This window comes from Typopeltis vanoorti, chromosome 19 (assembly GCF_054136105.1).
Source record: "Typopeltis vanoorti isolate ZY-2024b chromosome 19, IOZ_Tvanoo_1.0, whole genome shotgun sequence".
Lineage (NCBI taxonomy): Eukaryota > Metazoa > Arthropoda > Arachnida > Uropygi > Thelyphonidae > Typopeltis > Typopeltis vanoorti.
Window position 1 is genome coordinate 93398306 of NC_143567.1, and position 13119 is coordinate 93411424.

At 37.0% G+C, this 13119-nt stretch overlaps 1 protein-coding gene across 1 annotated transcript in view; it reads right to left on the bottom strand.

Moving 5' to 3' along the window:
• Window positions 1–13119, bottom strand: part of Sec24CD (COPII coat complex component secretory 24CD) — a 400801-nt gene that overhangs the window by 54583 nt on the left and 333099 nt on the right. The window contains exon 19 of the mRNA XM_090409481.1: window positions 4760–4847. Within this exon, the coding sequence (XP_090265607.1) occupies window positions 4760–4847 (88 nt within the window). The remainder of the gene's footprint in view (window positions 1–4759; window positions 4848–13119) is intronic.

Consider the following 13119-nt stretch of genomic DNA (forward strand, 5'->3'; position numbering starts at 1 on the left):
ATAGCAAAAAATGAATACATTTTTTAAGTATATAAAAAATAGAAATTAAAATATCCTGTATGACACGTTCAATTTTTTATTTTGCACGCAAGCGCATTTTGTACGTCCGACCACAACATTGTCCAAATAATTATATATAATAATTAATAAATAAAATAATTACACAAGATATAAACAACAAACCTACAAAACATAACCACAGAAAACAGTATAATAAGTTTCGAATAATATTTGCTTTGTTTTTCCCTCTAGTTAGCAATATAAGTTATACTAGCTAGGCTAACTAAAATTTAAGATTTTATTTCTTTCTTGCCATTATTATTTTTACTCATAATATTAAATTATATAAAATTGGATTTATTTTTGTACAAATCAATTAGAAAAGTGGTTTTATATATTTTATATATATTTTGAAATGAAATATAACGAATATATTTGCTACTGTAAACATAACCTATTATACACACGCATATATACATGCTCTATTTTCTCATTGACATAGAAAATCTGACATGGTAAATTTTCAAATGATTAAATAATTGAAATAGAAAATTGATAAAAAAATTGATTGTGTAAGATGGGCATAAGATAAATTAAAATGCAATATTTAAATTTTAAATGATTATCTAATCGCAAAATCACGAAAATAATTAATTTTTTAATATAAATATATATTATTAATTTCTTCTATAAAGAGTCACCGACCCCTAGATCACCTGAACGCCACCAAATGCTTCTGATCCCACTATAGCCACCCCCCCACCCCCCCTAGAAGGCTTCAGCACCCACTGGGGGGTGGTACTGCCCACTTTGGGAACCTATGGTCTAGATGATTTCACCCAGGGAAGAATTATTGGAAAGCTTGAAAAAAGATACAGAATTACTGCTATTGCCAGAGAGTTTGGAATCTCACAAGCATTGTATCCAGGCTCTGGGCAGTGTTTCAAACAAATGAAATGTGTTCCAGACATGTGCTAAAAGGACAACCTTGCTCTTCAATGGAGCATGAAGACATATTTTTGGTTATAACAGCAAAATGTAATCGATGCACCGTGGCAGGACAGCTTGCAAGTCAGTTCCATTCAAGCACTGGTATGCAGATATCTTGACAAACTGTGGCAACATGTCTGCAACAAGTAGGTCTATATGCCCAAAGGTCTGTAGCACACATTTTTTTTATCCTGTTGAGTGCTACCACTTGACCCCCTATGATATAATTCAAAAATTTGAATGTGTACCCACTTTCTACACAAAATCATCAGTTATACAAATTGCCACTAGCTGGTTCATCTGAATTTGTGATTGTAATCTTCAGAAATAGTGTTTGTCCTTAGGTTTTGGACACCAGTGTAGTACTCAGCATATCATCTCTTCTTCCCAAACCTTACACTTAGCCACATTAAACTGGCAACCATTTACCTTTACTGCTAGTTTAAGTCTTACGAAGTTGTGCCCAAGGCCATTGGGCACAACTTCTGCACACTCTGGTTTCCACCACTCTCACATCTTGATGGTACTGTAGTCACCTCATCAAAAGACAAGGCCAACTTACTGGGATCATTCTTCTCTTCCTATTCTTGCATTGATGAACTGAACAAAGTTCCCTCCACTCCACAAAGAACGGCTCCCTTCATGTCTTCCTACAAAAAGAAGTCCAAAGAATTCTTAATAACCTGAACACAAACAAGGCATCTAGTCCTGATGGTATTCCACCTATCCTGTATCGCCTCTTCAATCTATCCTATTCAACTGGCACCTACCCTACAATATGGGAGCAGGTCCAAATCCAGCCCATCCCAAAGAAATGTGATAAAAGTCAACAAAAAAATTTTTGAGAGAGCAATTAAACGGTAGTTTAATTGCTCTCTCAAAAATTATGGTGAAGATCATCAACAACCAACTCCTGAACCACCTAGACACATATCAACTAATCAGTGACCAGCATGGATTCTGCCACTAATATCAACATATCAACTAATCTAATCAGTGACCAGCATGGATTCTGCCACTCACAATCTACAGTTGATCTTGCTTTCACCACTCACCTATGGACTCAGGCCATGGAGAAATTTGGAGAAACTCATGTGGTTGCCCTCAACATTTTAAAGGCATTTGATCAGATTTGGTACAGGGGACCCACTCACCAAACTGCCTTCCTCACTCTCCAACTGGATCAACTTTTTCACTGGCTGCTCACTGTGTCATGGTGGATGGTTCTCTCTCCTCTAACTTCCCCACCCATGCAGGAATACTCTAGGGTTCTGTTCTTTAACTCACTCTCTTCCTCTTGTATATAAATGACCTGGTCTCACAGACTTCCAATCCTATCTATAGCTTTGCTGACAACAGTACACTCCATTCCTCCTTTTCATTCAACAAATCTTGTAGTGCTGAAGTATTAGAATCCTCAAGATTTACCATGACCAGGGACCTGAACTCTAATTTCCTAACTATATCCCAGTGGGGAAATGACAACCTTGAAAACTTCAATGCCACTAAAACTCAGTTCTATCTGATCGCTCACATCCTTCCCCTTTACCATCAGTAATACTGAGATATCCAAACACAATCAGATTTCTCTTCTTGGACTGACCTGCACCTCTGATCTTTCCTGGGACAACCATATTTCAACTATAGCTTCTGCAGGCTGCCAAAACACTTTGTGTACTTCACAGCTGCTAACTCTATACAAAGTCCAAATCCACCAGCCAGGAAATATTCCTCTGGTAAGGGGTTATGCACTAAAATTCTCTCTAACATTGCTCGATTCTATCCAGAAGAGGGCAATCTGGCTAATTAATGATCCCCCTCTATCACAGATACTCAATTTCTGCTTTGTGCCTCTTCTACAGATACTTTCATGAACAGTGCTCTGCTGAATTGGCCATTATTATTCTTTCCACTCTCCTCCAAAATCATTAAAACAAGGACCATTAAGTCTATCTTGAAACTCATCAAACTAACTTCACTGACTCCTCTTTCATTCCATCTACTTCTGTCCTTTGAAACAATCTTCTCCACTCTGCCTTCCCCAAAGATTCAGCTGTTCAAGAAAATGTGAACAGACTCCTCTTTTCTATTTCTTTTGCCTACACACTGCACTAATTTGCTATAGGCCTTGTGTGTATGTGTATGTGTGTACTTGATACTTAATAGGCATTATCAAATTTCACTTTAAAATGAGGGAAGAAGGAAATAAAGTCACATGCCTCAAAATCACTATTAATTGGATTTGACAAGGATGTATTTTTGCATTCTGATAGAAAAATCACGGTAATATTGAAGTCTTGGTAAGAAGGTAACCACTGACATAGTTGTTAAATAAATTCAAGTTTTATTTAACCATATATATCTCTAAGCGAAACATTAAATAGAAGCAAAAAATGAAATTTTCTGACAAACGATTTACTGTTTACTTTTAAGGAAAGAAAAAAGTTATATTCAAGAATATCACAGTACTTGTTTACATGAAACTATACATTCTATATGAAACTGTAATATCAGCTAGAATTAAAGTTAAGGTTTTGTTTTGCCACTAGTCTCTTCCAATCATGGGAATAGATACAAATAAAAGTAAAACAGTTGAAAAACTGAAAATTTTTAAAGGAACAAAATTCTTAAGGGCAACAAGAAAATACAGATACTCTGCAGAGTGTAACAGAGCATGAAAAAGATTTTTGTTTTTAGGAGACAAAAGGCTTTTTTTAATGAGTTTTATACTAAAAAGTAAAAATGCTGTAAATACAAATCTAAATTAATTCTAACAAAAATTAGAAGAATTAAGCATTTAAACTGCAAAGTGAGGAAGACATTTTGTTTGTTGAACACTTTTGGTGTATTGTTGATGAAAACATATGAAAAAACATTCATGTTGTATAAACTTAGCTTTCTTAGCATCTTCTAGATGAAGATGTCTTTTTTTTTTCTTCTTAACATATTTTTAAGTCTTGCTATAAACAAAAACAATGTTGTAAGAGTTATATGAGTAAAAAGAAATAAATCAGATCAGTTATGTCATATGGATTTTCTCTACTGAATCACTAGGGCAGAAAGGGTTAATATCCAAGAAATACCAATAACTGATAATTTTCAAGAGCAGAAAATAAAAAAAGGAAGCCTTGCATTTAATATATGCATTTCTCTTCAGTAGAAGGGTAAAAGAAAGGAAATAGTTTTTGTTTTTCAGTTAATCCTGTGACATTTTCTTTCTTTCTCTTGAGACCTATACTTATTTATATTTGTATATGGAAGAGAAAAAGAAATGACTGCATCCTGTTAACTTCTTAAAGGGAAGAAGGAGCTAGACTATTTTGCAATTACAAATAATTCTTTAAATAAATCAACTTGTTTAGCTTTGGAAACTTTGTTTATCGTTTTGACTTGTAGAAGATGTTATTGTTGAAGATTAGATATTCCGTTCATTTAATTTCATTTAAAACATTGATGAGGAAAAAAAAAAGTAAGAGTGAGAAGAAGCATTAAAATTCTCTTACTCATGTATAAGGTGAAGAAAGTCAGTTTTTTTTTTTTAACCAATTTCTTTTTATACATCTAATAATCACATGGTACATTACAGACACTGCACACTATACTGGCCAATAAAGTATCAAAAGTGTAATAAAAGTAAATATACTAAACAACTTGATAAGAAATAAGAATGGAAGGGGAAAAAAAAAACAAATATATATATATTCTAATGGAATGTGAATAGCTTTCAGCCATCATATATCCAAAAATTCAAAAATTAAGGTAACTTTACCCAGCAAGTATATTCCATGATCCTCAATCTTCTCTATAGTACATCTTAATGCAACAGGCATCTCAGTAGAATTCACATCTATATCATGCTATAAAAAGGGGAGAATAATGAGTGATGGGTTGAGGCTAAGAAATAATTTAATTTTCAATGTTTATATAGAACATATATTACTTTATAGTTCGCCCACCATTTGTAGGTCCCTGCTTCGTGTCTTTCCAAGAATAGTCGATTCATGCTGAAGAGGAGAAAGAAATGAAGGACGTCCGAATTGGTCGCTAACACGCGAAATCACATGCTTTATAGGTAAAATTTTCCAATTATACAAGCAACATAGTTAACTACAATAATCATAAAAGAGAAGTTAATTTTCTGACCGGTAATAATAACTCACCCCACAATACGGAATGATTACCCTATTATCAGAATGGATTCTCCTTTTTCTGAGATGCGCAGAAGTCTTGAAGGATCTCTAATCGGTGGGCGAACTATACTATATGACAGCATGATATCATAACTGAAAATTGAAATTCATAATTCAGTGATATTCAGTGATACAGAATTATGTATGAAAATATATATTATGTATGCCAGCGAAGGTTGGTTGATTGGTAGAGCCTCTGCTACTAATGGCTCGCAAAACGTTAAGCAGGTTTGAGCATGGTTAGTAGTTAGAAGGGGACCAATCGTTTGATGGTGTTGGCACATTCTCCCTTGATGAGTTTTTGGACTCCCTGGAGGTGTCACATAATAATAATACATGGTATCTTATATTCATTATAGCTCAAACAAATAATGGTTACTGAAGAAATTCCTTAAAAATATTAAATTTCTAATTTGAAAGCTTGAAAAATGATTCCTTTCCAAAGTTTTCTTGGAAATTTAAAATACATGGCTGTGTACAAGAAATCAGTGTGAAGTTTTGTATGTGTGGAGTGAGTGAGTTTGATAGTAGAAATAGGCTTGTATAAGAGGGATAAACTGCAGCTGAATGGATCTGGGATCAATGAGCATTGAGAAATTATTTATTGGGATGAGACCAAATGCAGGACAATGTTGAAAATATGTTTGCAAGTGCAGCTAAGGTATACAGAAAAGTGATAACGATATAAATGTCACTGGGCATAGTTATGAATCTTGTGAAAGGGTGGACTGTATGTGTTGGCATCCAACTTACTGAGTGCGTATCAATGTCCTCCTCAACATGACAGCAATCTTCTGGGTAATCCCCACCCCCTTCTGTTGCAAAGTATTCCATTGTCTAAATGTTAATCCTTTATCAGTCATAATCCCACATCACAATCTCACTTCTTTAACCTTCTGGTGTGCTGTTCACACCATATTATTGGAGTGCTGTTCCAATAATATGGTGGAACAGCACACCAGAAGGTAAAGGTATTCTTGCTGTATTCTATCTCCTCTAGTCAAAATGTAAAACTTGAAACTTGCATTAACATATTCTAATCCTCCTAGGTAACATTACATAGGAATCTCTCTCTTGCTCTCTATTTTTTTTTTTTTAAATCTACAAACAACTAAATATCTCCCTTCAAACTCTGCATTATCAACATATGATTTAATCAATAGCAACTCCAGAACAGAATCCTGTAGCACACCATTTGTCATCCTTACCTTTCATACTCAGTTGTGATGACAATATGAAATTTTCAATTAGCCGGAAAGACCATGATTGAATTCTGTCTAGGATACAAGGAACCATTAGAATGGTTTCCAGATGAAGGTGAATTGGTTGGTCTTATACAGAAATAGCAGGGTTTTCCCTTCCCAAAACTCAGGGCTTTCATCCTGCAAACAGGCAAGCCAGTCAGAAAACATGATTAAAAGACAAACAGACACAGACAAACAGTGGCCTCATGGTCCTAGTTAATTTTTTTATATATCATTCTCATATCCTATGGCAAATAAATGCTACATGTGGGCTGGGATCAAGAGCAAAGTAATCAGTTGATATTCCTCTTAAAGAGTTCGAGGTGGTAGTCCTTATGAAAAACTACATGAGGAAGTCAATTCCACAGAATTAAGGCAGATGGGGGGATTGAGACAGCCTTCCCATGCCCCCCCCCCCCTGCCAGTAGTGTTGCCTTGTGGTACATCGTTTGTGCTTCAGACAAAAGAAGCCCCAGAGATGAATCACAGGAAACATAAAGCTAATTTCTCAAACAAGGCATCCAATGGTTTCCAAGCTTCCCGGACTACTTACAATTATGATGAATATAAAACATAAAAAGTTCCATGCCGGCTCGATCATCGCCCAGAATAACAAGGATCGCGTTGCTTGTTTAGGTGGAGGGGCAAGCTTCAAAAAATATGTTACAGTCCCCTAATCAACACTACCTCAAGATATGTTCCCTAAACATAGAAGGGATATCTAAATCCAAAGCCAACGGCAAAATAGCCAAAGATAAAGCAATTGACGTCTTGACTCTCCAGGAAACCCATGTGCCTGACACAGCCCTCAATAGACTAAAGATCACAGGACTCATTCTTGTGTCTTATAACTGCCACCTCAAGCATGGCCTAGCAACCTATATCCAGCCTGGTCTCAAAGATATAACCCAAAGTGTTCCTAATACAGAATACTCTATACATATTAAAATTCAAAATATCACCATCTACAATGTCTACAAACCTCCATCACAATCCTGGCCTGATCAGATAGACCAACCTCCTCCTCACCTTGCTATCTATGTTGGTGACTTCAATTCCCATCACACCATGTGGGACTATTCCTCTAACAACCGAGATGGTAATAATCTAGCTAACTTGTATAACATAACTTGTATTTGTATTATGATGCCAAGCAGGACGGCACTCTTTACTCAGCCAGATGGAACAAAACCTACACCCCAGATCTGTGCATAGTCACTAAAGACTCCGAAGACCACCCTCTTCCATCAACCAGAACCATTCTTAACAGATTCCCTAATAGTCAACATCGTCCTACATTAATAGAGATGGGAACATCAATCCCAGTCATCAGCGGAATACCAATCGTTAAATGGAATCTCTGCAGGTCCAACTTAGTTCAGAAACAAATCGAGCAAACCATTAGAGCAATTCCACCCACTCCTAATTGCTATCCTCGATTTGTTAAACTATTCAAATCTGCAGCAAAAGCCTCTATCCTTAGAGGCTATAGAAAACAATATATCCCATGCTGGAGTAGAGAAAGTGAGGAACTCCTAGCCAAATATGAGGAAACTGAAGATCCAACTATTACTAAGGAGCTCATATCAACCCTGGATAAAAACAGAAAGGAAAGATGGATCTCAACCATCAATGAACTCGATTTCGTCACATCTAGTCAGAGAAGCTGGTCACTTCTGAGAAAATTAGGTGGAGAAGAGCTAACGACACACAAAACAACAGAGATAACTCCTGATCAAATGGCTAACCGTTTATTGAAAACTCCAAGATTCATCCCAGCTATACCAGGAAAATTGTTGTACAAGCTTCCATCAGACAAATCCTGAAGACGGAACTCAAGCTTCCTGAACTCGTATCTAGGGAAGAGGTACAAATAGCTTTAAAACTTACCAAGGCAAAGCTGCAGGAGTGGATGGTATACTCCCTGAGTTCCTAAAACATCTTGGCAACATGGCCAAACATGGCTGGCTGCCCTTTTCTCAGAAATCATCATGACTGGTACACTACCAAAGCTGTGGCGGAAAGCCAAAATAATTGCCGTGCCCAAACCAGGGAAAGATCCAAATGATGTGAAAAACTTACGACCTATCTCCTTGCTTTGCACCACCTTTAAGCTCTTTGAAAGAATTCTCCTTAAAAGAATCTCACCACTCATCGAAAGAGCACTCCCGACTGAACAAGGTGGCTTCAGGCCAAAAAGAAGTTGCTGTGACCAAGTCCTGGCCCTGACAACTAAAATTGAAGCAGGCTTCCAGAAGAAACTTAAATTTGGAGCCACTTTCATTGACCTAACATCTGCTTATGACACTGTCTGGATCAGGGGCCTCCCCCTAAAACTAGGAAATATTATAAACTGTAAAAAAAACTTTACAACTTTTTGAATCTATTCTCTCCAACAGAAAGATCCAGGTCCATATTGGCAGAAAAAAGAGCAGGCCCAGATTCCTTCACAACGGTCTTCCTCAGGGCTCTGTGTTATCTCCTATACTTTTTAACATCTACGTGTATGATCTATTTCATACCAGATCAAGCAAGTATATGTATGCTGATGACTTAGCGATCTTACATCAATCTACCTTCTTTACCAACCTTGAATCAATCTTGAATACAGACCTGCACACCCTGGAAGAGTACTTCAAGCAGTGGTACTTGAAGCCAAATCCAACGAAAACAAGTGTCCTCAGTATTTCACCTGTACAATGCAGGGGCGAATCGACAACTCAACCTTTCTTTCTGTGGAAAAATGGTAGAACATGAGCCTCACCCAAAATACCTTGGAGTGAGCCTGGACAGAAGCCTAACCTATAAAAGGCACATCATCAACCTCTCCAATATAATTAAAACCAGAAATAATATCGTTTCAAGGCTTGCTGGAACAACCTGGAGTTGTAGTGCAGAAGTCCTAAGGTTGTCTGCACTAGCCCTCGCATTCTCTGCAGCAGAATATTGTGCCCCTGTCTGGGAAAGAAGTACACACACTGACATTATAGAAATCCAGCTAAACTCTACCATGCAATCTTCTCATTGTCCCACAATTAGTGGGACAGTCAGAAGCACCCCTCTCTCCTGGCTGCCTGTTCTATCTAACATTTCTCCACCACACATACGGAGAAGACAAGCTCGATTAAGGAGTTTAATAAAGCAATGAGCAACCCACTTCTGCCAATTCAAGGCCCCTACACCAGACTCTCATAAACCCACCTAGTCTTTGCCTCAAATCTAGAAAGCTTCTCTGGTCCATGGACGAACTCTCTTCAGCTGCGTTGCCATCAATATCTGACGTATGGAGAGAATACTGGTCCAACAATCTCCCAACAAATGACTTCCTAGTAAAAGATCCCTGTGCTCTGCAGTCTGGTTTTGATCTTCCTAGGGAATTTGGTAATCAGTAAACAGGATCAGAACTAGTCAGGGCAGATGTGGCTACCTTCTACATAAATGGGGGCTGTCAGATCACCCTTAGTGTGATTGTTCTCCCGTGGCTCAGACGATTACTCATATTGTGTACGACTACCCAAGGCACCAATTTCACGGTGGAGGCCTACAGGACATCCACAAGGTGACAGGTGAGGCCTTGAATTGGCTTTCCAGTCTGGATCTTGACCTGTAGTTGGTATGGTGGTGGCGGTGGTTATGGAGGAAACAGAAGATCACGGTTCCGTCTCACCACGAAGGCGTTATTCTCGTAGTCACTCTCATAGTCCTCGTCATAGTATCAGCAGAACTCCTCATGTTCGAAGATGATGATACAATGTGAAATGGGCCTCCACTAACGAATCAAGTTTTCTCACACAAGACACAACTGCTCTCGAATTAAACCTCAGATACAGCTACATTTATGTTGTGAAGTGTTGTGAGAACATGTAGCCTTGTCATATTTGTTGCACCAGGACAATAACTGTCCCAGGCTTGATTATGACAAGTTACTTTTGCTTTATTTTAAAAAAAGGAAAGACTTAGAAAGAAGGTTGTACCTTTTATGTAATGAACTTTTATATGTTAAGATTTTCATCATTTGTTTCTGGAAATTGTGATTGTACTTTTCACTTACCAGTTTCATGTAGCCATAAGCATAAATAAATAAAAAATAAATAAAAAAGTATCGCGACTACTAGCGTGAGCTAATGAAAGTAGTCCAAGCACATAGTACAAACTCGGGCAACTCGCAGCAAAGGTGGTAAGCTTCTGATCGCTATTCTTGGTATTTTCCATAATGTAAAAACACATTTCCAAGGAAATGTATGCTGTTATTACATTATTGTGGGAGGTCACTACCCAGACCGGTTTCAGCCTTCATTGAAGCTTCATCAGTGAGTAGCTCCCACCATAATGTAATAACAGCATACATTTCCTAGGAAATGTGTTTTTACATTATGGAAAATACCAAGAATAGCGATCAGAACTTTACCACCTTTGCTGCAAGTTGCCCGAGTTTGTACTACGTACTTGGACTACTTGCATTAGCTCATGCTAGTAGTCGTCGATACTTTTATAGTTTATTATACTATATTAGGCATGAAACTCTCTGATTCCAATCTTTGAGTTTCTTATTTGGTTTTAAAACAATGTGGGATTTAATATCCCCTTAATTTAAATAATCAATTTAATATACAATGGAAGCAAAAATATTTTTTTTAGTTTCAATAAGAGTCCTGTATTTTATATTCTTTTCATGATGTACAATATTTCACAAGAAGGCATTTCCTTGACATAATATTCACTCTGTCCTGCTTTCCCTTAAAGCACAAACAGCGCAATGTACAGTTCCTTTCTATACACACAACAACAATGCAATTATTTTATTATTGCATTATTTTTGGGTGTATAGAAAGGAACAATAATGGAATTACTTTTAAATTGCCATACATATTTCAAGAATAGGCCTTGTGCTGTATTACTCCTGAACTATACTTTATATATATAAATATACACACATGAAATAGGTAAGGAAACCTTCTTGTAACAATGAGGTAACAAAATTCATTTTAATCATTTTGGAAGATTTCACAAACAAGTGCCAATCTTTCATCTCACAAGCATCCTTTATTTCTCTAAAAATAAGTTCATATATATTATAGGCAAAAACAAAAGCTTTCTTTGGCTTAATGAAGCTAGGATTTTGTTTCTACTGCTGATAAACTTTAAGTTCTACTGCTGAAGACATTCAAAGCAACTCAACTTTGATAAACTGACATTTCTAACAAGATTATAATTTTGATAAAGAGCCAAGAGGCTATTTTTTCCAGCAGCATAAATTAAGTTAAGGGGATAATAAATCCCTCATTATTTTAGAGCTGGATATGAAACTCAGAGATCGAAATCTAAGGGTTTCATACCGATTAATTATCGGCGAGTCCAAGTGTAAGTCAACACCTGGGTAGTACAACAGTAGGGCAACTCGGAGCAAAGGTGGAGCAAGCTCCAACACTCCATCACAAGATTATAATTTCCTTCTATTCAATATGATGACATTTGTTAACAACTTCAGCCTTTATTTAATGATAACTGACTATCCACATTAGAAACAACAGATTCATTATCTGTAATAACTGCAATCTTTTACGATGCAGCAATGAAGGTCTATGAGGCAGTGTATTATGTCTATTAATTACTTATGTTTCAACTGATTTGCCTGCTTCGTGAGATGAAAAGCTCAAGTTTTAAAAGATAGAAATCCTTGACATCCCACTTTCAGCTGAGAAGCCATTATAGAGGATCTTCATATGCTAGATGAGATGTGAACCTAGATCTTTTCAACCAAAGGGCAAATACTGTAATGTTTTCATGAGTGGCATGGAGATCTGAGACTTGTAATAACCATGGCTGCAGCATTTATTATCATGTTATTATGACTTTGAAAAACGTGCAGTAGCACTAATATAAAGTATATAAATATTAAACACTAATGAAGATGTTGCAACAATTCCATGACTGGTCTGAATAATGCCACTAGAATATACTCCGGATGATGACCTTAATGTGAAGGTCGAAACATCAAGTAACTATTTTGGTTTATATTAAACTGAAGTTTTACTCTAACATAGCAGTTGTTTCCATAATTTTTATGATGAATTCTGATCGCCATGTAAGCATGAAGGAAATTTATATTTTTTAGTCACTGTTCAACAGAGCTAGCATCCATTATGATCTTCCCACAGTTGCAAGTTCCAATATTATTATTACAGGCAATTCCAGGGAGTCCTTAGACTCATCGAGGAAGGCCCTAAACATCATGTCCACACAACTATATGACATTCTCATAGTATCTGTCATACCTTGCCTTGAACTCACTCACTGTCATAGCACCCACAACACACTCTGGCAACTTATTCCACTCATTTACCACTCTAAAAATAAAGAACCCAGCTCTAACTCCCTTGCCCAGCTTCCATAAGTGTCCCCTAGTTCTCCCAGCACCAGTCCTGATATCCTCAAAAATATCCTCTGAATTAATCCTATAGAAAGTCTTTAGCAATTTGAATGTCTCAATCAAATCTCCCCTTTTCCGCTTATCAACTAATTTCTGCAACCCACAAATCTTCAACCTGTTCTCATATGGTTCATTCCATAAACCTGCTATCATCTTGGTCATTCGCCTCTGGATCCTCTCCACCTCCTCCCCATCATGAAGAGACCTAGATGACAAATCCGGACACAGTTGTCGAAATGAGGTCTTATCAAGGCTCGGTACAGAG